General features: G+C 43.6%; 1 protein-coding gene and 1 long non-coding RNA gene across 2 annotated transcripts in view; both read right to left on the bottom strand.

Moving 5' to 3' along the window:
- Positions 1-21,607, bottom strand: part of LOC119498759 (potassium voltage-gated channel subfamily H member 6-like) — a 60,275-nt gene extending 38,668 nt beyond the window's left edge. Inside the window, exons 1-2 of the mRNA XM_037787809.1 lie at positions 21,464-21,607; positions 19,678-19,908 (exon numbers count right to left, since the gene is read on the bottom strand). Coding sequence (XP_037643737.1) covers positions 19,678-19,908; positions 21,464-21,539 — 307 coding nt within the window. The 5' untranslated portion in view covers positions 21,540-21,607. The remainder of the gene's footprint in view (positions 1-19,677; positions 19,909-21,463) is intronic.
- On the bottom strand, positions 10,720-11,613 carry LOC119498686. Its single transcript, XR_005209166.1, has 3 exons — positions 11,161-11,613; positions 10,968-11,079; positions 10,720-10,859 (listed from the first exon to the last, which is right to left on the bottom strand). It is a non-coding gene; the product is annotated as an uncharacterized LOC119498686 (long non-coding RNA).
- Positions 21,608-23,541: the final 1,934 nt, after the last annotated feature.

Here is a 23,541-nt window from a genome sequence, read left to right as displayed (position 1 = left end):
CTTATCACAAAGAAGGCTAAATACTCATTACCTGGTGTGTAACTGAAGGTAGGTTCTCATATTTATCTGTCTCATGTGTTCATCAGTGATGTTATTGTTCTCCAGAGTGAAAAATATCTTGATGTTGATGTAATTTATTTTCTGTTTTTCAGAAGTTGCCACTTACTGCGAATACCGCCCGCAATGTGGAATGTGCTACCGTTATCAAGAGTGGAAAAAATGGTGTCCACAACTTCGATGACCGAATAATCCTGAGCTTTGCCCTTATGCCTAACGCTGAGAAACTTACTCCAGGTAAATGTTACAAAAATATTAAAAAAAAAAGAAAAAATAATGATCAATACTGATATAAGTAACAAGTAAGGGATAATGTACAGTTAGCAGGTGCTTGTTGTGAAGGAAATCCAGATCGTGCGATGGACCCCGACGCAAAGCGAATTGCCCTGAAGGGCCTCTGGCTGTACCTTATTCCGCTTATTACACGGCAACTTACTTAAGAAATCAATAATTTGACACACAAACCGTCCTCCAGAGTCCGACATCCGAACTGCGCTCCGAACATCAAGGAACCTCCAGAGAACTTCAAAGGAGAAGTTGACATTGAACATTTTTGTCATGAAGTGAAATGATTGGACGAGGATTTAAGTAAGAAGTAAATTAAATCCTATAATGGAGTGTCTGCCAGTCCAATATTTGAGATCTGTCTTCAGAATAAGTCTAGATAAACCAAACTAACTTCACACTTGCCTGAAGAGAGAATCCAAGAAAACCTTTTTACATAAAACGTGGAAAAAGTCATTCTTAGATTTACTACAGTACCTAATCATTAAAATCATCTAAAGAAGACTGTTACAACAACACGGTTAGAACCATTCAAATTTAAAGTATTATATTGACGTCCTGATATCTGCAGACACCACTAAAATAAAGGTTGTTTTTTTTGCTTTACAATATTTTGATAATGCTATATGTAATTTCTATTTTAGGGTGCAAGAGACAACCCTTTCAAAGTTGCTCCTACATACGAAGTCGGGCTCCGTGGACAGGGAGAAAACACATGTCATTCAAACTTGGCTGCGTAACACTGAATTTGAAAAAGTGAATTCCCCAAAGCTAAGCAGGAGGCTGCCGAACTTTCAGTAACTGAGGATCATCTAAGAGAAGAGCTTTTTAAGCAGAGGGTTTATGTGCTCCTCAATGTCTACATACAGCATACATTATGTGTTTTGAAATCAAAGGTTGTATTTTTTCTTTTCTTAAACAAAAAAAACAAGGCAAAAGTGAGCATGGCTCACATAACCCCGCTCACCGCTTGACCCCTACTAAAGTAGGGCCAAAGGTTTTGCCCTTTTGGAACTAATGGAATAAGTCTATTGAGCACAATGTAGCTTGTTATTAGCTCACCTTCCTCAAGTTCACCCTGGACTTCTAACCCTTAAAGGCACAACTAGACCACACTGTCAACCATCATACAAAATTTGAAGTTCCCAAGTTAAATAGTTTCCGAGCTCTGCCCCGGATACGAAACGGATGGACGGAAGGACAAGCGGAGCGCTATACACCCCCAACTACGTTGTCGCGGGGGTATAATTAATAAGATTAATATTTATATGTAGGTTCCTGTTATAAGAAAGCTCTGCAAAGAGTGTGGACTTGACTCCACGGGATCACGGGATCTTGGTGAGGTTGTTGACTGAAATGAAGTCGAAACAAACCTATGACAAAATCTTTCAGAAGATTTGGGCTGCCTCAGGAGGGTTACATTTCAGCTGTTCTGGTTTGAACTAAGCATGTACTGTAGGATTTTGTCTCTTTTGTAAATTTGTAGTAAAAGGCTTACTCAGATATAAGTTTTGTTATCTTAAATCTTTCACTTTGTGAAGCTGAATGTTATAGTGTCATAGATTTTCAATCTCTTACCTCACTGGTTACTCTTACAGGTGAATGGGCAGCGATCATGTGCCCTGGTGGGATTGTATACAGCGTCAAATGCAATTTTTGAGCTGAGAGCCCACCGGATTTTGCTGACATGCTTTTGTCATGGAAACACATGCCTAATGTGGTTATTTATGATTTTCCACAGGGTCTGGCAACACACACCAATCTTACAGAACCAGAACAGCTGCCTTTCAGGCCATTTGAAGGGCACTTAATGGAGCCAACTGAAGAAAACATCCCAACATGGATCGGTGAAAGTGTCATTGCCATGGCTGGACAAGAGAGCAACTTTGCACAACAACTGTGGACATCCAATTACTGGGTCCTCTGAACATTATACATTATGTGCTCTATGACCGATTCCATAAAAAAACACAAATGATAAGAGAGATGTCCTACGATAACTTAATCTGGTTCCTCAACTGTCTGAGGGGTCAACAACAACAGTTTTTTGCAAATCTGAAAAAAAAAAAAAAATTACTTTACTCTAGTAAAATGAGTCGTTTACCGTGTTTGGGGAATCGTGCAGGCCACCTTGTTTTATCCCTAACGGCCCTGTGCTCCTGGAGAAGGGGCTTCTGGGTATTTCAGTTTTGCTGTAACGTAATGTTACGCAATGTGAGGTTTGTAAAATAAAATAAGACTGCTGCTACAATCATGAAGAAGACAAACGCTCTGCCTTTTCTCCTCTCCTCTTCCCCGCTGTGAGTCACTCAGCGCTGACCGTCAGACCCCCCCCCAAAGTTGGTTTAGAGACCTGCATTTACGTTGACAGTCAGCTCTGTAACGAACACTATCGCACATTCACAGACATTACGTTTTCTGTCGGCGTAACACTCAAAACATTCAGGGCTTTAGCCCTGGCAAAATGACATGGCAACGCCGACTTAGATGAGCATGTGCCGGACTGAGCACCTTACAGCCCCGGCACAGACGCCAACATAGAGGAGCGTATGTAACGGACTGAGCACCGGACAGCCGCGGCCAAATTTAACCCCAAAGTATAACAAAGGAATTATAAAATACTGGATATAACTCAACACTTAATGTAGCTTATAGGCCTACCTAGATGGCAGTTGTTGACAGATAGGTCATGCTATTAGATCAGATTATACTTTTTTTTCCCACCGATATCCGATCCAGGGATTTTGGCCAATATCGGACCAATACCGATCGGTGCATCCCTACTTATTATCCAGCAAAATGTTCCTGCATGATAAGAGTTTAACTTTCGGCGTCCATGTTAACAGGTTAGAGCAGCCACACTGCCTGCGTGAGCAGCCTGGCTCGGCAGCGTGTCAACTGCGCGTCACTTCTAGAGATTCAAGGTCTCGCTATTTTTACCGCGAGACGCGCGGTTCACAGCAGCAACAGACAGTGAAAGTGATCGTTTGACAGTATATTGACATCATATCAGCAACATTACTACAGTTTCAATGTCTAAACATCTGTAGAATGTCACGGACATGAAAAAAGACTTCCTGCTTCCGTTTCAAAATAAAAGCACCAGCGTTTTTTCTGTGGACAGAATTAATTTGTTATCTTTAAATCTTTAATTAAAGCTTTTTTTTGTCAGTTCGTCATCGCTCCTGGTGTAATGTGTTTCTCCCTTGAGGAGAGTTTTTTCCAGTGTTTTGTTCCTTTTGCCTTTTTTGTTCCTACCTACCAGGGTTCAGCTGCATTTTTGTCTCTGTAAGTTTTGTTATGATTAAAATAATTGAACTCTGCCTGCTGCCATCTCCTCCTCCTTACCTGCATTTGGTTCTAAACCTGTTATCCCCGAAACCATGACAATATACAGTCTATGGTTTGGGGTAAAGGTATGATTAATCAGTGATTAAATGGACCACACCGCAAGGATGTAAGTAAGCTAAATTTATCACCAGTAAGCTAAATTTAATCACACCCACAATGTTTGCTCAGCCAACAGGTCATTGGTTTGGGGAAATGCCCATGGTGGATCTACCAGCAGTGACTTCTATCTTCAGTGAAGTGTGCACAGCCTTTCAACTATTTTTGACAATCCATGCAGAGTGTTGTTGCACTTGTTGTCTTAACGCCGATATAGGCGTATCGGACGAAACCATGCAGGTCCACCAGAACTCCGCGCCTAGCAGCAGCAGCTCCTCCTCCGGCAGAGCAGAGCTTCGCCTCGCTGCTCCGCCGGTCCCCGCTGAGAGCTTACACCGTCGCCACGCTGCTCGAGGCCCAGGCCGTATTGCTGGGCCCGCTGGAGAGAAGGGAGGCACGGGAGAACCAGAACCAGGACTGCACCGGGCAGACTGTCAGACCCTGCTGCAGTAAAATGAGAGGTTTTCTAAAGGGACTCTGGTGCTCAGAAAGACTATCGCAAAATGAACATAAAATGAAAGTTCCTCATAGTAACTTAAGTGTGTGTAAACCATACACAAAAACCATAGATTATGGACGCAGTCTCCGTGACGCCACCCATATGTTTCTGAAGATATGTTGTGAAAAAATCTGCAAAGCGGTGGATCGTGGGTGGAGCTGAGCGGGCCGGGTGACGCAGCAGAGCAGACAGCTAGCAAACTGGTACGGCACCACCTGTCAGTCAAGCAGCCACGCCCTCAATTACGCTGAACTTTAAGCCTTAATATAATTTAAAGAGTTATATAAGAATTCACCCTCAATACAGTTCAGTCATGAACAGGAAATTAGCTAAAGAGACTAAAAACATTTTTGTACCAGCCTGTAAACATGTTTATTTCTGTAATGTGCTGTAAAGTTGGGCATTTTAACATGAGGGTCTGTGGGGATTGACCCCCTTTTGGAACAAGCCTCAAGTGGCCGTTTGAGGAACTGCAGTTCTTGGCAATTCACGTTGGCTTCATTTCTCTCAGTGTAAACACACTGCATGTTTTGGGTTAAACTGGTTTCACAAAGCAGAATAAAGATATCCAGGATAAGAGAGAAAGCGAGGCTTGACCTAGTCTAGTCAGTTCATCCGAACAGACCACGAGATCAATCACAGATTAATCGATGCAGAAATGGAGAAGACGCGTTCAGCACACTTTACACCAAGTGAGCAACGGCTTCTAATGGAAGCTTACGAGTATTCTGTTAAGTGGAACTATAGTGAGGTTACGTTAGAGGATGTTACACGGACCTTCTATGTGTGAACACTTCCGGGTCATGATAATAAACAGACTACGTTACTACACTGTTGAGCCGACTCGCTGTCTACTTAATCTGCACTCTCACACACACAGTAACGTAACATGGTGTCAGAAGAAACACGGAAAAGCAGAGAAGAAGTAAAGAAAAACTAAACCTGAAAACCGACAGAAAATGGACGGAGGTGCGGTGTTGCCACCGAGAGTGGACGGAAGCGCCACGGTGCAGCAGTTAGCGCCGCCAGGCAAGTTTGACTTTACCAATGCTAACGAATGGCCGAGATGGATGAAGCGCTATGAACGCTACAGAATAGCAACTGAATTGGACAAAAAATCACAGGAATTCCAAGTGAATGCTTTTATGTATGCTGCTGGAGGACGACGCAGAAGATATCTTAAATGTGCTGCCGCTCACAGAGGAGCAGAAAAAGTCATACGATGCTGTTACGCGGGCTTTTACGACGCATTGTGTGAGCAAGCGGAACGTCATCTTTGAAAGAGCACGCTTCAACCGGAGGAGTCAAGAGCCGGGTGAGAGTGTGGAATCTTTTATAACAGCTGTACATACACTGGCGGAACACTGTGAGTTCGGAGCTCTGAGAGACCAGTTAATCAGGGGACCGAATTGTTGTCGGCATAAGAGATGCTAAGCTGTCGGAAAGCTTACAGCTAGACGCTGATTTGACATTGGGAAGGCCATGACGAGAGTGAGGCAGAGTGCAGCGGTGAAAAAGCAACAGCCTGTGCTGCGTGGGACAGAGCAGACGACGGGACATGTTGAGGCTGTACACAAAAAGTACAATAAGGTACCAAAGACGGCGAAAGAAAAACTGACACACCGTCATCAGGATGCAGCAGGTGTGGACAAATGAAAAAACCTTTCTGGAAAGACTGCCCTGCTCATGATGCCGAGTGTAGGAAGTGTCATAAAAAAGGACACTTTGCAAAGAAATGCAGGTCAAGCGGCGGCGTCCATGACATCACAGACGCACAGACAGGGAGCAATGAGGAGGATTTTGCTTTCCTGGGAGAAATGTGCTCGGATGAGGAGGAGGAGTGGATGGAACTGTTGCAGCTGAACAGGGAAAATACTGTTTTTTAAACTGGACACTGCAGCCGCCAGGAAAAGTGCTGTATGGACCAGGAAATCACAAACTGGACGTTAAAGGACGTTTCAAAGGCAAGTTGAACTTTGAAAGTAAAACAACAGAACAGGACATTTATGTTGTTGTTGGGCTGTCCAAGCCACTACTGGGTCTTCCTGCATTAAAAGCTCTTGCCCTGATAAAGCGTGTCTGCACAGTGCAGGCACATCAGGAGGATTTTAAAAGCGCAGTACCCCGCAGTGTTTTCCGGTTGGGGAAATTAAAGGAGCCCTACAAGATTGAGCTGGAGCCAGGGGCGGTTCCATACGCTCTGTCATCGCCACGTCGGTGCCCCTGCCCATGCGTGATAAAGTGAGAGCAGAACTGAATCGCATGGAGGAAATGGGAGTGATCTCCAAAGTGACCCAACCTACACCATGGTGCGCTGGTATGGTTGTGGCACCGAAGGCGCAGCCAGGAAAGATACGGCTGTGTGTGATCTAACACACCTGAACAAGTGGGTGCGGCGAGAGAGACACATACTCCCAGCAGTCGACCACACACTAGCCATGTTTGGCTGGGGGCGAAAGTCTTCAACGAAGCTGGATGCCACTTCCGGCTTCTGGCAATCCCCTTGTCAGAGGAGAGCTCGCTCCTCACAACATTCATCACCCATCCCATCGACGCTACGCATTCAACCGACTGCCGTTCGGGATCTCATCGGCCCCAGAGCATTTCCAGCGTCGCATGTCACAGATGCTGGAGGGGTGCGAAGGAGTCGTGTGTCATGCGGACGACATCGTCGTGTACGGAGAGGACATGCAGCAACACAACGAGAGACTGCACCAGGTCCTGATGATGTTGAGAAAAGAGGGACTCACGCTAAATGAAAAATGCGTGTTCGCCAAAGACAGCATCATGTTCCTCTGGTCACCGTGTCACAGCAGATGGCGTGACACCCGATCCAGACAAGGTTAAAGCTATTATGGAGATGCCTGAACCTACCGGGTCGAAGGAGTAGGAGAGTGATGGGGATGGCCAACTATCTGGGCAAGTTTCTAACCCCACCTTGCATCATACACGCGACCAATCAAAGATCTGCTCAGTGAGAAAAATGAGTGGTGCTGGGAGCGCCACAAAAGAGTCATTTCAGAGACTGAAAAATGAACTGAGTTCACCACGAGTGCTAGCTCCATACTCACCGATAGCAGAGACATGCGTATCAGCTGATGCCTCGTCCTTTGGCTTAGGGGGTGTCCTGAATCAACGACAAACAGATGGGACATGGAGACCAATTGTGTTCATCTCCAGAGGTCTCTCTGAGGCTGAAAAACATTATGCACAGATCGAAAAAGAGGCTTTGCAGCTACATGGGCATGTGAGCCGCCTGTCACCCTATCTGCTGGGACTGCAGTTCCAACTAGAGACAGATCATAAGCTCTAGTGCCACTGTTGAGTACAAAGGCACTAGATGAGCTCACCGCCCAGAGTGCTGAGGTTTCGACTGAGGCTGATGAAGTTCACCTTCGACATCGTGCATGTGCCCGGTAAACGCTTGATAACAGCGGACACGTTATCAAGAGCCCCGTGAACACATGTTCACACAAGATGAAAAAAGACAATGAGGCAGAAGTCAAAGTGTTTGTGGACGCTGTCGTCCATAGCCTTCCTGCTACAGAGGCAAGATTAAAGGGAATCCAAGAGAAACAGGCAGCTGACCCTACATGTTGCAAAAGCTCATCGAGTACTGTCAGACTGAGTGACCTGAGAAACACGCCCTTCCTCCAGAGCTGGGGCCATACTGGCCTGAAAGAGAAACCCTCACAGTGGCGGGAGAGCTGCTCCTCAGAGGTCAAAGAATCGTGATACCCCACAGCATGAGGCCAAAGATTCTTCGTGACCTTCATAGCGGCCACCAAGGTATAGTCAAGTGCAGAGCGAGAGCCCGCCAGTCCCGTCTGGTGGCCGGGACTGTCTGTACACATCAGTCAGCTGGTGGAACACTGCAGCACATGTTCACAGCACAGAGCAGAGCACAGAGAGCCTCTGCTTACAACTCCGGTGCAAGCTAGACCCTGGCAAAGAGTGGGTACAGACTTATTCTTCTGGGAGAAAAAGACTTATCTCCTAGTAGTGGATTACTTTTCACGCTACATTGAAGTAGCCCACCTCAACGTCGCCACTGCCAACACAGTTATTGCAGCCCTGAAAGAGGCGTTCAGCCGCCACGGTATACCAGAGACAGTTAGGTCAGATAACGGACCGCAATACAGCTGCGAACTATTCAAAGACTTTGCCACTGAGTATGGGTTTACACATGTCACAAGCAGCCCGAGGTATCCACAAGCGAACGGAGAAGCCGAGCGTGCTGTGGCGACTATTAAAAAGTCTGTGGAAAGGAGGAGAGGAGAAGCTAAAAGCGTTGATGACATACCGCGCAACACCTCTTGAGTGCGGTTACTCCCACTGCACAACTCCTCATGGGGAGACAGCTTGCGTACCACCATACCACAGCTCCCAGCGAGTCTTCATCCCCGCTGGCCGAATATCAGAGGGTTCAGGAAAGTCAGAGAAAGCGCGCAAAGGAGAACCAACGACGCAACTACAACCTGCGGCACAGAGCCCGCCCTCTGCCACCACTGCAGGCTGGCCAAAAATGTATGGCTGGCAAAAGAGAAAAGACCGAGGGACAGTGTTCAACATGCCACAACACCCAGATCTTATATTATTTGACACTGATTAAGGACAGGTCAGGAGAAACCGCACACAGGTTCGCACAGTAAACCATCCACAGTACAGTCAACACCACCTGATACACCTGTCACACACCTCAGAGCCAGTTAACACAGAGACACACACTCAAGAGACAAACACACCATACGTGACTAGCTCAGGCCGAGTGTCACGCCCACCTGTGCGTATGGACTTGTAATTGAGTTACTGGGTGGGGGAAAAGAAAAGGGAAAATTGTTGGAAATAAATGTTTTCTATTTTCTGTTTAGGAATGTTAGAAAAAATGTTTATTAATGTTAGAAAAATGTGATAAGACATTTTAGGTGTTTCATAGGTCAATGTCTGAGTTCAGTGCTAGGATACCTGTAAGAGGATGTTATTACAGCAGAGTTGAAGATGTTAAAAGAGGGTGGTGTTCTTACTTAAAGGGGAGGTGTTCTGTTAAGTGGAACTATAGTGAGGTTACGTTAGAGGATGTTACACGGACCTTCTATGTGTGAACACTTCCGGGTCATGATAATAAACAGACATACGTTACTACACTGTTGAGCGACTCGCTGTCTACTTAATCTGCACATCTCACACACACAGTAACGTAACAACGAGTACGAAGTAAAGCATATCATATGCAAAAAAGGAAACGTGGCCGCTGTCATAAAACAGCGTGAAACAAGCGTGGCAGACCGACTGAATGCGCAAGTTGGCCCTAAAACCTAGACCTCTGCTCTTAATGTTGCCTTAAAAGTGAGCAGTGGAAGTTAATGTTACTCAGGAAATGTACCAATAGATATTTACACCTCCTATCAATTAATGTTCATGCAGAACAAATGTGACTGGACAAAAGAGGACCAGACAACAAGTCAAGACTACATATAAAAACATTTTGCAGGCTGGTAAGTGCCTTGATTAATTGTTGATTACAATGTATAAATTAGAAAGTGCCTGCTCAACATTTTTATTGTCTTTATTATTTTAGCAATTAAAAAAAAAAGCTAACATAATGTATTAATCATTGTTATTTATTTCTCTCCCAGGCTCTCAGTAGACAACTGATTATGAAAATATGAAATTGTGTGCTATGTGAAATAAAATACATACACACACAGAAGTGTTAATATTCATGATTCTTTATGGTTTAGGGATACATGAAAAAAGGCAATATGTTGTGGCAGAAAACATCAGTTTGCTTTTCCTTTAACCACTATTCCACTTCCTGTTGTTTTTTATCACATGGAGTGCGGGTATAGTGTGTGTGTAAGACTCGTAGCCTTCTTTCCAAAAGAAATCAAGGGAGAGTATCACCGTTCACTGTAGCTTAGAATTTATTGCAAAATAAACTTAACATGAAAACAAAAGGTAGACAGTTGATTTACAGTCCAGTTTAACTTTTGCAAGAGTCAATTTATCTGCTGAGTGAGGCTGAGGTCATCGACGGTATCTGCCGTAACCCGTCCTCCTCACCATGCGTCATATGCGCACCCACTTATAGATATTGCAAACACTTGTAAACACAAACTTGAGGAGTTTCACTAACAGTCAACTCAATAAAATAGGTTACATAAATAAACTTAACTGCGGCTCCTACAAAATAAGTCAACTAAAAATAAGTAACATATTGGTCTCTGACCAGTCTGCCATTAATGTTGTCAGGAAACATTGCAGCATTATCCCAGTCCATCTCCAAGGCCACTCTGGGAGCCCTTTCCTTCTGAGACAGGCAATGTTATGGAGGACAGTGCAGGAAACAACAATAATGTCACAGGCCCTGTCGGGGGGTGACCCTCAGGTGGTGAAGGCACTGGAAACGAGTCTTTAAAAGGCCGAATGCCATTTCTATTCGGACCCTTGTTACTTGCATGGGCAAGATTGTAAGTGTGCTGTGCTGCTGGCTGGGGATCTGCGAAGGGAGTGAGAAGAAATGACTGACAGGCATAACCCTCGTCTCCCAGCAACACGCCAGAGAATTCACCTGAGAACACAAAATGTATTCATTACAACTACATCAATAGCAGTCAGTAAAACTTTGAAACTATCATAATATCAAAGGTGCTTAATCAATAAAATGTGTGTGGCTTACCATCTGATAGTCTCTGGTAAATAGTACTGTCACGAAAGATGCGGGAGTCATGGACCGAGAAAGGCCACTTTGCCTCTATGTTACTGAATACACAGTCAGCATCACAGATCATCTGAAACAATAAGATGTGTTAAGGTAATTGAATGCTTAAAATTAATTAATGTAGTTAACAGAAACCATAACTCATTCTTACCTGAACATCGATACTGTGGTAGGATTTTCAGTTCACAAAATCCCCTTCATGTGCTCCTGAGGGACATTTCAGTCTAATGTGGGTGCAGTCAAGCGCACCAATCACATTAGAGAAACCTGTTACACAAAATAATGAGTAGGCCAAACTGTGACTGTTCTAAAAGTAACACGTTCTTCTGTGGCCGGGGAAGGTGACGAAGATGTGCACAATACCTTTCAAAGCCAGATACACTTGTCTGATGGAGCGGCAAAATAGTGGCTTTGCTGAGGTTTTCAGCATCTCCTACTGCATATAAGAACATGCCACTTGCAAAAAAATCTGAGCCCAATACACACCATCTGTGGGGTGGGTCAGAGCATGGCTCTGTGATGTGGAATGCTGAATCTTGGGACCCAGCAGTCTGCACAGGTAGCGTATACCTTCTCCCGAAAATCGGTACCGCTCGTGTGAGTGCTTGTCCGGAAAAAGCCAACAGGTCCGACCAGTACCGAAAACACTCTTTCCCGGCGGAAAGCTCTTCGAAGTATGAGCGCTTCATCATCTACGACATCTTCTAAAAAAAAGGGCATGTGTATGCCTTTAGGACTTTATACGTATATTGCCCTCATCACTGACTTAATTGAAAACACCTTTGCAATTTAATCAGCCATCATCTCAACAACTGCAGTAGCTTAATATGTTCACCAAAAAACACATTGGTTTCCGATCGGAGTGACTGCTGACTGAACATACTGTATAAGGCACCAGGATAAATCAGCCTGGCTGTTAGCCTGGTCTGGAGCAGGCTAGCTGCACAGAATAAATCTCCATGGTGACTAATGTGACACCTGCTTTTGTGAAACCGAGTCAAGGCTAAACTGAGTCAGGATAACTAGAAAAAAACCCGGCTTAATCCGTTATCTTGGTTTTGTTAAACAGGCACCAGATCTAGTAATGCATGTGACAGAAGTAGTTTTGTGGAATCCAGCTATAGAGGATACAATTTTGAAGAAAGAGCCTTGAAACAATGGTTGCCCACCTGTCTAATACAGTGCTTGAAGGGGAAAGAATAAGTGCCAGTACTCTCTTATTCATCATAATCATCATTTGTCATAATCAGTTGTGCTGTTTATTGCTAATATTATACCTGGGGCTATGCATCTTCTATAGTAGGCCTATAATACTCCAATAATATTCCACATTATAGGCTTAAGGTGGTGTGTTTTTATATCTATCCATAGTGTTAATACTTTAACTGTTTCCTGTGTTATTTGTAACATATAGCATCTTTCTATAGACTATTATTATTACTATAGATAACTCCAAAAACTCTTACAGATAAACTGGAAATGTTTGCCCTAAAAGAGCAGATTCAGAATTTTTTTAAATAATGTTTCATAAACTATATTTGTTCCCAACTAAAAGAAAGTTATAACCAACAGTTCACTAATTGTTTTACAAAAGGGACGTTAAGGATGCATTGATAAATTACCGTGGAGTGCGTCGGCTCGTCCAGGCGCTCCCCACGTAGTTTTTATGTTCATACGATTTATGAGGCGAGGCTCAGAGACGCTGGCGCTGTGCCGTTATGATTATGAATCTCTCAGATAACCTGATATGGAGAGGGCAGAGAAGAGTATCGACAGCTTGAGAGACGTGTCTGTACGCGAGAAAAGTGACAGTACGCCACGGAGTAAAATGAAGAAGTGCCGGTGATGCGTACCAGTGAGTACCGGCCCAGTTCGAGCACTGGTCTAATATGTTTAACTGGTTAATGGCTGCTTTAAGTACATCTGTCTACACCTGATATTAGAATGCGTCTCCACATGCGTCTCCAGTGACCACTTGTGATCCGATCTCACTTCCTCACTCTATATGCAAATAAACACGTAGTAACACATGGCTAATACAGCAGACGCTGTGACGTAATATTAAAGGAATGACAGTAGTAATATCCTACATATTCGTGAATTCTGGTACATTGTATTAACAATCAAAATAAAAGTTTATTCTATGTGCACTGCTGCTTTTGCCAGACAACAGCGGGGCACATAGCTCCAGAGAACAGGCGGGCGGTCGGGTGTCAGCTCGGCCCAAAGCAGCGGAACAAAAACAGCGACACATCTCCGACAGTATGATAATAATGCGCTTTGCATGCCTAGTCTGATAGTCTGTAGATATGTAGCCTATAAACAAGATATATTTTAATAAAATACAGTTGTACCGACCGGTTACAGTAGAGCACAGAGGCCAGTTCCTCCAGTGAGGCAGACAAGCGTTCACATCCGCCCGTCTATTCACATGAGAAGCGCGGTGATCCCGCGGATCCCAGCTGGACATCAGATGAGTAGTGGTCCTTAATGTGGCCCAGGACACATTCGCGTACACACTGCTAAAAGAATGTGGTCATATGTGGCCCAGACACCTCATGAATGTGGTCTGAAGAGTCTGATTTCAATGCGTCCTCAATGCGTCTTGTGATCAGATCACTGAGGACGCATGTTAATACCAGGTCTGAAACAGGGCCAAATTCTTACATGTCAGTTTTCATTTCCTCAGATGGATATTACAACCGTGAAACCAAAGAAGGCTGGAAACAAATTGGGCGATCAACACAGAGAAGAAAAAATCAATATATTCGAACACCATTCCATTACCATTCCTTGTAAAATCTCTTTGCCTCATTTCAGCACGCAACAGTTCATTCATTTTCATTCAAAGCCTATCGCTCCTGCAGTATCCTGTTTAAATCATCTTTCACTTGTTTGTGAGGAGAAACCGAGTCCTGTCATCATCATCATGGTGACCTCAGCAGTCTAATTACATTAATGCAGGGCGAGGAGGCTGTGAAGGTCCCCTTTAACCTTCCTATAATCCCCATATGTTCACTATGTGTTGTATGTAATGTGTATATGTGCATACCATAGCTGAGTACTGGAAATGCCGCCTGTTATTAACGAAGTACCCTGATACTGTGGTCACACAGTCTCTTTTAACAGTCTCCAGTGTGTGTGTGTGTGTGTGTGTGTTTGTGTGTGTGTGTGTGTGTGCGCAGGGAGGTGAAAGTCAAAGAGGTCAACTAAACCAAGGAGACACATTACTGAACTATTATAATAAAGACCCTCGAGGTTTTTGTCTGTATTTGTGTTAAAGAATGGAAAACCCACAGATCCCATTAGGCTCATCAGACAATACACTATTTCAGGCTCTTATGTGCCGTGATGTCAACAGCCTGCGGGCATATTTTACCACAATGTCATCCACATTTGGTCAAATATCGACTAAACGTACAATGTGACAAAAACCTCCAGACACGGTCCACTAATTTAAAAAAGGGTGCTGAAAAGGAATTATATTTTCAAGGACAATAGCCCTATTCTCACAGGACTAGTATTACCTGGGGACCTCTAGTCATTTGTAATAATTGTGGAGGTCACAACAGCATTTTGGGTGCAAATTCAGGAGGCTCATCTCGCTACACAGAATGGAGACTAGGGCTGTATCGAATGCCATTTTTTTTACATTCAAAATATGAAAATCATTCATTTAGTTTATCCAAAGAAGCTTCAAATGTGTGTCTTCATATTTTATGATGTTATCACTAGAGATGCACCAAACCAACCGATTTTTCCATTACCAGAGATCAGTCTCATATTTTTTAGCCGGTCACATTTACCACGTGTGCCGCATGTTTTACGTCGGCACACAGCGGCAAAAACAGTAACATCACACACACACACACGTCATTGGTTAGGAAGTTCTTCAGTGTGAGTGAAGAAGACATAAAGCTCACAATTTGTCACCACTGCAAGTCCAAAATAAGCCGTGGAGGAACAACTGAATTAAACAGACACTTATTATATTGGAATTCATGTCCCATGATGCAGCTCAGAGTAATCACAGCGACAGCACGGAGTCTCTCCCTAACACAGTCCTGCTTATAATGGAGCTAACAGCTCATGTTAACGGCATTTACATTGACTTGTATTATGATGCATTCTAGCTCTGCTCAGTAAAATGAGTATTGGGCGAAAGTAAATTCGTAAAAACGTTATCATGAGTTCAAATGTAACCTTGTGAAATGTTGTTTTTGTCGAGAAAGTTGAATAAATCCAGTTGTTTGAAGGAGATGTTTTCACAGCAATATAAAAGAGATATCAGAGTGTGAATTATGACATTTAAATTAAAGCAAGTATATGAATAAATACAAATTTGTGTTTTTAATGCAAGGATAACATTTAGAATTTTTGACTGTTACACTGACTTCGGGACTAAATTATTTTTCAGGACGGTGGTGAAAAAAATTTGTCTGGAACTTTGCTGTCAATTATAGTTTCTTAGAAAGAAATCAGAATTAGCAAAAATTGGAATCGGCAAAGAAATTTGCAATCGCTGCATCTCTAGTTATCACCCTAAAAAATTGGGAAAATATGATTTTGTGATTGATTATGGTTATATAACTGTAATATATGGTCCTGTTAGATTGCTGAGAGACCGCCCCGTTAATACAGGTGCATGCGAATGCGAACAAAACAGTTTTTGACCGCAGTGAAAACATTTTTGAAAGGCTAAAGCGCCAACAAATATGGATCGAAGCAGAATATTTTGTTAGATAAAAAACCTGTTGTGATTTTGGAAATTATTATTATTGAGACTGTTGCATGCAATGTTTCTATAAGTTATTGATAACAATAATTTGAGTGTAATGATGACGCTTAGGGCTATAGTGTGTTGTACTTTACACAAGTGTTAGTTGTAGATATGTGATATCTGAATTTGACTTTCAAATGCCACACCTCCACACCTACAGTGTAGCCTTGTTTGTTCATATACTCACCCCAAATTCCATAGCCCTACCAATTTAGACACCAAGAAAGGCCCTGCAAGAAAATATCAGTGTTCTCTTCTATTACAAAGTCAGCAGAAGACCTGTTTATACCAGACAGTAATAGTTGACACACGTGTAACGGCCCTCTACACCTGCCTTAATACTCCCTCTCCTTAGTAACACAATGGTACACAGTAGGAAACACTGGCAGTTGGCGCTAGCTTCATTTCTTCTGTTTCTTCTGCCAGGTGATATGAATGTTTGTAGATGGGGCTCATTCATCTCTCAGATTCCCTTCAGTTTTGGATGAAATACTGAGTTCTATGAAATATAAGAAAAATGCTCACATATCCACGCTAGTAATCGACCTAATTCTATTCTTTTTCTTGTAATAGGAAACATTCTGAAAATACAGCGCAGTCTGAGGCACCGAAGAACTAATGATAGAAGTGCTGTGTCAGCTACCTCCATTGCTCCTGAAATCAGTAATCAATCCCATACAGCCATATCCTCAGTCTGTTAAAGCCATTTACAATTCCGGCCTCCTCGTCTCCTGGCAAAAGCAATAAATCTGGGAATTGTTGAAATACAATATAAACTCAATAACGGAGGTGAATGTCAGGAGCTGCTAAATTGACAGATTAAATGTTAATGGGAACTTTCCAATATTGTGCTGCGGCAGAGACACTGAGGGAACGATGATGTTATAACCGCAGGAACTCGGACTCTCAGACGGGGGCTTTTCTCCTCATTCATGCTCCTTAATGTACTGTTCCAAATGCAAATAAAAAAATAACCAATCAATGTTGTATTATCGGCAGTGTCTTCAAATCATTGGCTTTAACAGAATTAGTCTCTACTTCAAAGACATTACTCTCTCCTTTCATGTCCAGCTGACACAATCACAGTGCTGGATTTTATCCAAAGCCACTTACAATAAATGCATTCAACCTTGTGGGTACAACCCCAATTGCAAAAATCATGCAAGTACATCGACTTCATCAAATGTGCTGATCTACTTCAAGTAGGGATTTCACGAGAAGCGATAGTCCGAAGTCGATGCCAAAATTCTGAAAACGTGAACGGTACTACTCGTTTTTCTACGGTGGGGATGCAGATAATGGAATCTGCCATTATTCCGTCAGATTCTGTCCTGGCCGTGGAACAACGGACCAGCTCTTCACTCTCGCAAGGATCCTGGAGGGGGCCTGGGAGTATGCCTATCCAGTCTACATGAGTTTTGTGGACTTGGAGAAGGCGTATGACCGGGTCCCCCGGGAGATACTGTGGGGGGTGCTGCGGGACGTATGGGGTCACTTCTCAGGGCCATCCAATCTCTCTACGCCCAGAAGCGAGAGCCGTGTTCGGGTTCTTGGCAATAAGTCAGACTCGTTTCCGGTGGGGGTGGGCCTCCGCCAGGGCTGCGCTTTGTCACCAATCCTGTTCGTGATATTCATGGACAGGATATCGAGGCGTAGTCGGGGGGAGGTGGGTTTACAATTCGGTGTGCTGATGATCTCATCGCTGCTTTTTGCAGATGATGTGGTCCTGTTGGCATCATCGGTCTGAGATCTCCAGCACTCACTGGATCGGTTTGCAGCCGAGTGTGAAACGGCCGGATGAGGATCAGCACACCTCTAAATCTGAGGCCATGGTTCTCAGCAGGAAAACCGAATGATTGCCTACTACGGGTAGGGAATGAGTACCTTACCCCAAGTGAGGAGTTCAAGTATCTCGGGTCTTGTTCGCGAGCAAGGGGACGATGGAACGCGAGATTGGCCGGAGAATCGGAGCAGCGGGGGCGGTATTGCATTTGCTTTACCGCACCGTTGTGACGGAAAGAGAGCTGAGCCGGAAGGCAAAGCTCTTGAATCTACCGGTCAATCTCGTTCCTACTCTCACCTATGGCATGAGGGCTGGGTCATGACCGAAAGAACTAGATCGTGGTACAAAGCGTCCGAAATGGGTTTCCTTAGGAGAGTGGCTGGCATCTCCCTTAGAGATAGGGTGAGAAGCTCAGTCATCCGTGAGGGACTCGGAGTAGAGGGCCACTACTCCTTTGCGTTAAAAGGAGCAAGCTGAGGTGATTTCGGGCATCTAGTGAGGATGCACCCTGGGCGCCTCCCTAGGGAGGTGTTTCCAGGCACGACCAGCTGGGAGGAGGCCACGGGGAAGACCCAGGACTAGGTGGAGAGATTATATCTCCACACTGGCCTGGAACGCCTCGGCATCCCCCAGTCAGAGCTAGTTAATGTTGGACCGGGAAGGGATGTTTGGGTTCCCCCTGATGGAGCTGTTGCCCCCGCAACCCGACCCTGGATAAGCGGTTGAAGATTGGATGGATGGACGGAAATATAATGGATGGATGTATTACTACTCATGATGCGACCCTTCTACAAATAAAGATGTAAAGGCCATCCAATATTAGGTCAAAGGTACATTGCACATAAAATGCTCCGAACTTAACAAGCCTAAACAAGGGACGTGCTGGTGACAACCCATCAGTGATCACCATGGTTCAGTAAAAAAGTCACAATCCTGCAGTCTGTTTCCTGGACTCGTCTTCATAGACTGTGGACTTCATCTGCAATGTGGCTGCAATATAACTAAGCTGCTCCCACATTAGACTGTGACACCGATACCAGTATCGGGTCCAATACTGTGCCATGAACCACCCGTGTAATCATAACCGTAAACTACTCCGATACAACCGCACCCGATACCCCTTTACAGCAAATGTGACGTAACCTCTAGTCAGCAGAGCAGGTAGGTGGTTAGCTAGCTTGTCGGGAAGATCGCTAATAATGTTGCAAAGTTGGGCTAAATTTGGCGAGGGAAAACTGGCATGGCCATTTTCAAAGGGGTCTCTTGACTTCTGACCTCAAGATATGTGAATGTAAATGGGTTTCTATGGGTACCCACGAGTCCTCCCCTTTACAGACATGCCCACTTTATGATAATTACATGCATTTTGGGGCAAAAACCATGCAAAATGTTAAAAAAAACGTTCAAATGTGGTTGATTTTCTCCTATCTAAAAGACAAACAATCTCCCGTTCCCCCCCCCCCCCCCCCCCCATCTCGTCTCTCTCTCTGCCCGCTGAGCAGCTGAGCGGCTCTCGTTCTTCGCACACAGACAATTAAATCAGCTAAATAAAATAACAAACATCACTCAACCCCAGCGCCTATTGTCTATATTTGAAGGAATCTCTCGCCGGCCTTCCTGCTGTATTACCCATGGCCGTGCAGTTCTGAGGATGAGATCGGCACATGCTGCGAACAGATACAGACATACTGTAGATATGAAACTGTTTTCTATCTATGTATACAGATTTAGATGTATACAGATTTTGGTGGAGACCGGCGGCGTTGAAAAAAGCCTGCCATTTCAAAACTACTCGCTAACTGCTAACGTTACTCGAGTTAAAGTACGTAGTTTTGGTACGGTTGGCTTTCACACCTGATGCGAGCCGTATCCGAGTACACATGATCCGTACTCTGGACCAACTTTTCAAGTGGACTCAGGCACGGTTCATCGATCCGTGCCCGAGTCCACTTGACGGTACGGAGCGTACACACTAATCAATCAAACTGGACTTTGGGGACAAGTGTACTCGGATCCAGGTCTGGGTCCCTAATGTGAAAGCACCCTAAATCTCTACAAACAATGACTGAGTTAATCAATTAAAATGAGAGTTGACAGGATCGTACCGTCTTTAGTGTAGAGGGAGATCTCCACCTTCCTCTCCTCTGCTCCCAGCAGAGCTTTAGTCATCTGGGCCACCGCTGGTCTCTTAGTGTGAGGTCCATACAGGAAGCTACAGGTGCAGGGCTTCTGCATGACCTCAGCCCGGGTGTAACCACACATCCCACAGAAGGCGTCATTACAAAAGATGATGGCACAGTTCTCCACCTGTGCGTTGGCGATGATAAACTTTCGATCTGTGGAGGAAGAGGACAGAGAAGAAAGGAGTTGATACCTGAGACTGAAATTATTGGACCTTAAAAAATGGCACCCAAATAGTCTCACTATATGAAACATCAACACACACCACATGTGCTTTTAGTGCATGTTAGTGCATGTGATTGTGCTAGGGTTGGGAAAAAAATCTATTCACCTATGTATCACTATTATTTTTTTACGATTTTGAAATAGATTTTTTAATGCCTGAATCGATATATTTGCTTCATTTGAGTCTATGTGGAGGTAGAAGGAAGTTATCGCTTTTATTGTTGTAGTCTGAGTAAGGTGACGTCATATCCGTACCCATATACTGACATTTATGTTAAATGCATTCAAACGGCCCAGATGGAGCTGACCATGGATGGATAAACAGAACGGAGCTGACGGCTGAGCTAGAGACGCACTTGAAGTTAGAGGAAGTATACACGTGGGACTACGTTCGGTTTTCAAGATAAGGTGTTAACTAAGGAAACTGTATATATACTATACACTAGTATATACAAAATACATATATGGAAATAAGATTAATTGGATTGTATTAACCAGAAGTATGAAACATTACATGTCCCTTATAAATTAAAAAGAAAATGCCACTAATTTGTAAGGGAAATGTCTTTATTCATTTATTTATTTATTTTGGGTTGCTGAAAAAAAATAAAATGAATAATGTCTGACAATGACTGATATATTTGACTTGAGGACATCTCTGACTACATACATGCTGAAAATGAAAGATTTTTACTGTATTAATTCAGATATTTTCCAAAGTTAAAGTCCCTAGAAGTGTATAATTCAACTTTTTCCCATGGTCTAGTGTTAAAAAAGTTAACAATAAATCGCAATAATTAAAAATCGCAATACTTAAAAACTGCAATACATATCAAATCGGCACCCAAGTCTCGTAAATAGTATTGAATCGGGAGATAGTGATTGTCCAAGCCCTAGAGCGCACCCCACCATACGTCCCGACCGATCCGGAAGCGAGGCACCCACCCTCCGGTGTATTTTATTTCTAGAGGAAAATTTCAAGATAAATAATTAAATAAATAATAAATAAAGATAATTGTAATGACTTTATATACTGCTTGGTATCTTAACCTATAATGATATATCTTCATTTATTAATTTATGCATATTACTCATACATACTCAACACAACTTTACAAGTAAGAAAAGTTAACAGCTGCTTAGGCTATAAGTGATCTTATTGGCTAAATTTTTCCTGATGCTCTAACAAGCCATAATAACATTTTACTAGCCTAATTATTATTATGATTATTTGCCTGTTTTAAAAGTAAACAGTTCATTAGATATAATGAGCATAAATATTCCAGCCTTTGGTAAGAAAACAAACAAACAAAAAAAAACACTAGTGTTTCTCCTGCTGTAAACAGAAAAGGTACATTTCATCCCCATATAATAATCTAATAATCCAGTAATATTTAGGTAATAATATTTTAGTAAATGAAGTGTTTATTAAATGTCTAGTGGTGAAATCAAACGTTTCTGACGGACCCTCTCGGGTCTACTTACTCTGTCCCTCGAACTTGCGGATTATGGTGTCCAGGAAAGTGTTCTGTGGCGCCACATGGCCTCGTCTCACCGGCATGGTTCGGACCCGGTGAGGATGGAACCTCCTTCGGCTCTGCTCGGCTAAAACCCGAGCTCTTCCGATCTGTCTCTCTGTCTCTCTCTTGCACAGAAGTAGTCTCAGCCGTGTGTCTGTCTCTCCTGCTGGGCTGCTGGTCAGACTTCAGCACATCCTCTCTCCTCCTCTTTCTCTCTCTCTTTCTCTTTCTCCCTCTCTCCTTAAGGCACACCCCTGCCCATAATCTGAATCCCCGCCTCTGATTGGTCCAGGCAACAGGTAAACTACAGCCACTCACTACTGCCAATTTTACCACATTTCATACTGCAAACTTATTTATATAGTGCTCTAAATAAGGCATGAACAGGCATGAAATCAGAATATTTTTTTTTATTTATTAAAAAAAAGAAAGAAAAAAAGCTATAGACCAATTAAACAGGTTACCATAGAAAATAAAATTGCTGTTAGTTAGGGCAGGGGTTCTCAACCTTTTGCAACTGAGGGCACACTTGTGATTGTCAAAACATTTCCGAGGACCACCTTCCCAAATAAATGAGTAAAAAACCTAACATGTTTATACAACAAATAATAAACTGGGCTGTAGATATGTGTTATGCCACTGTCAGCTGTAATTGACCAAAATACATATTCTGCTTACCCTCAGTGAGGACACTTGGGCTTGCCTCTAGGAAATAATGAGATCAAGTCGTGGTGGGATGGGTGAGAGGCTGACACGCAGAGTAGCATTCAAAGTTGCTTTCAGTTTGTTCCTTGCCTTTGATTTTGTGACAGTCACAATGGAAAACCCTGACTCACATAAATAGGTGGTGGTGAAAGGCAACAGAAATTTGATTGCCCGTTTTGACAGAGAGGGATATTGACTGGCAGCCAGTATCCAGAATGAAGCAAGGTCTACTTGTGTGAGCTGAAGCTTCAGGCTGCTGTCTGCTGATAGTTTCCATCAGTTCATTTTCCAACACAGTGGAGAGAGCTATGTCTTCTGAAGCAGGATCCACAGAGAAAGGGTCCAAAATCCAAAGGTTCCATCTCGTGCATCTTCTGGGAAGTAGTCTGTAAACTTTCCTGACAACTGAGTCAAATGCTGGGTTATAACACTGGATATGTTGACATGAGGAGTGGCTTCCAAAGTTTCACTTAGGAGTGAAAACACGTCAAATCGTCCCTCCTTGACTCTTCTGTTCCACAAAATAAGTTTTTTCTTGAAGCCCTCAATTTGTCTGAACCAAAAACACTGTGCTGTTTTCTGCCTTGCATTGATATATTGAGCTGATTTAACTGGTCAAATATATCTGATAAGTAGGCCAGTTTTGCACAAAAGTTACCATCAGTGTAATGCTCAGCAACGAGGGGAGTGCTGCTCTTCCAGAAATGTGTGCACTTCTCATATTTCCTCACCACACGCTTCGAGGCTTTTACTGGCGCAGGGTTTTCTCCCACATCACTTTTCGCTTTAAAAACCGATCCATTTTGTCTCACTGCATCCGAGAACGTTAGCTAGCTAACAGTGGCAAACACGTTTGTCTCTACCTGATGATGTTTGGTGTTTTTACACAAGGCCTATTGAAGGAGGTTGGGTCACACTTAATCAACGTGCCTTCGGGGTACCGCACATGCGCAGTAATATCTGCTCTGCACTCACCGAAATTGAGCCGATCGCAACGCACGACCGCAGCTCCAGTTACACTGCGCATGTGTTATACCCAATACAAGACCCGTGTCCGCCCGTGTCTCACCCTCTTCATAGGCTTTGGTTTTACGGCAGGCTGGCATCTTACCTCCTTTAGGTTTTACCTGTTCACTTTGCTAAATAATAATAAAAAAATAATCTAGTACCACTGCCTCCGCGGCACACTAGATGGCGCTCTGAGGCCCACCGGTGTGCCGCGGCACACTGGTTGAGAATGGCTGGGTTAGGGGATTGCAACAGAAAGGAAATTGTTTTACGCCGTTCTAGGGATAAGTGGTTCAACCCCCCAGAACCCTTACCTAGCCCCGTAAAACA

Source organism: Sebastes umbrosus, chromosome 12 (assembly GCF_015220745.1).
Source record: "Sebastes umbrosus isolate fSebUmb1 chromosome 12, fSebUmb1.pri, whole genome shotgun sequence".
NCBI lineage: Eukaryota > Metazoa > Chordata > Actinopteri > Perciformes > Sebastidae > Sebastes > Sebastes umbrosus.
Note: the sequence above shows the minus strand (reverse complement) of the source record. Positions and strands in the feature narration are given on the sequence as shown.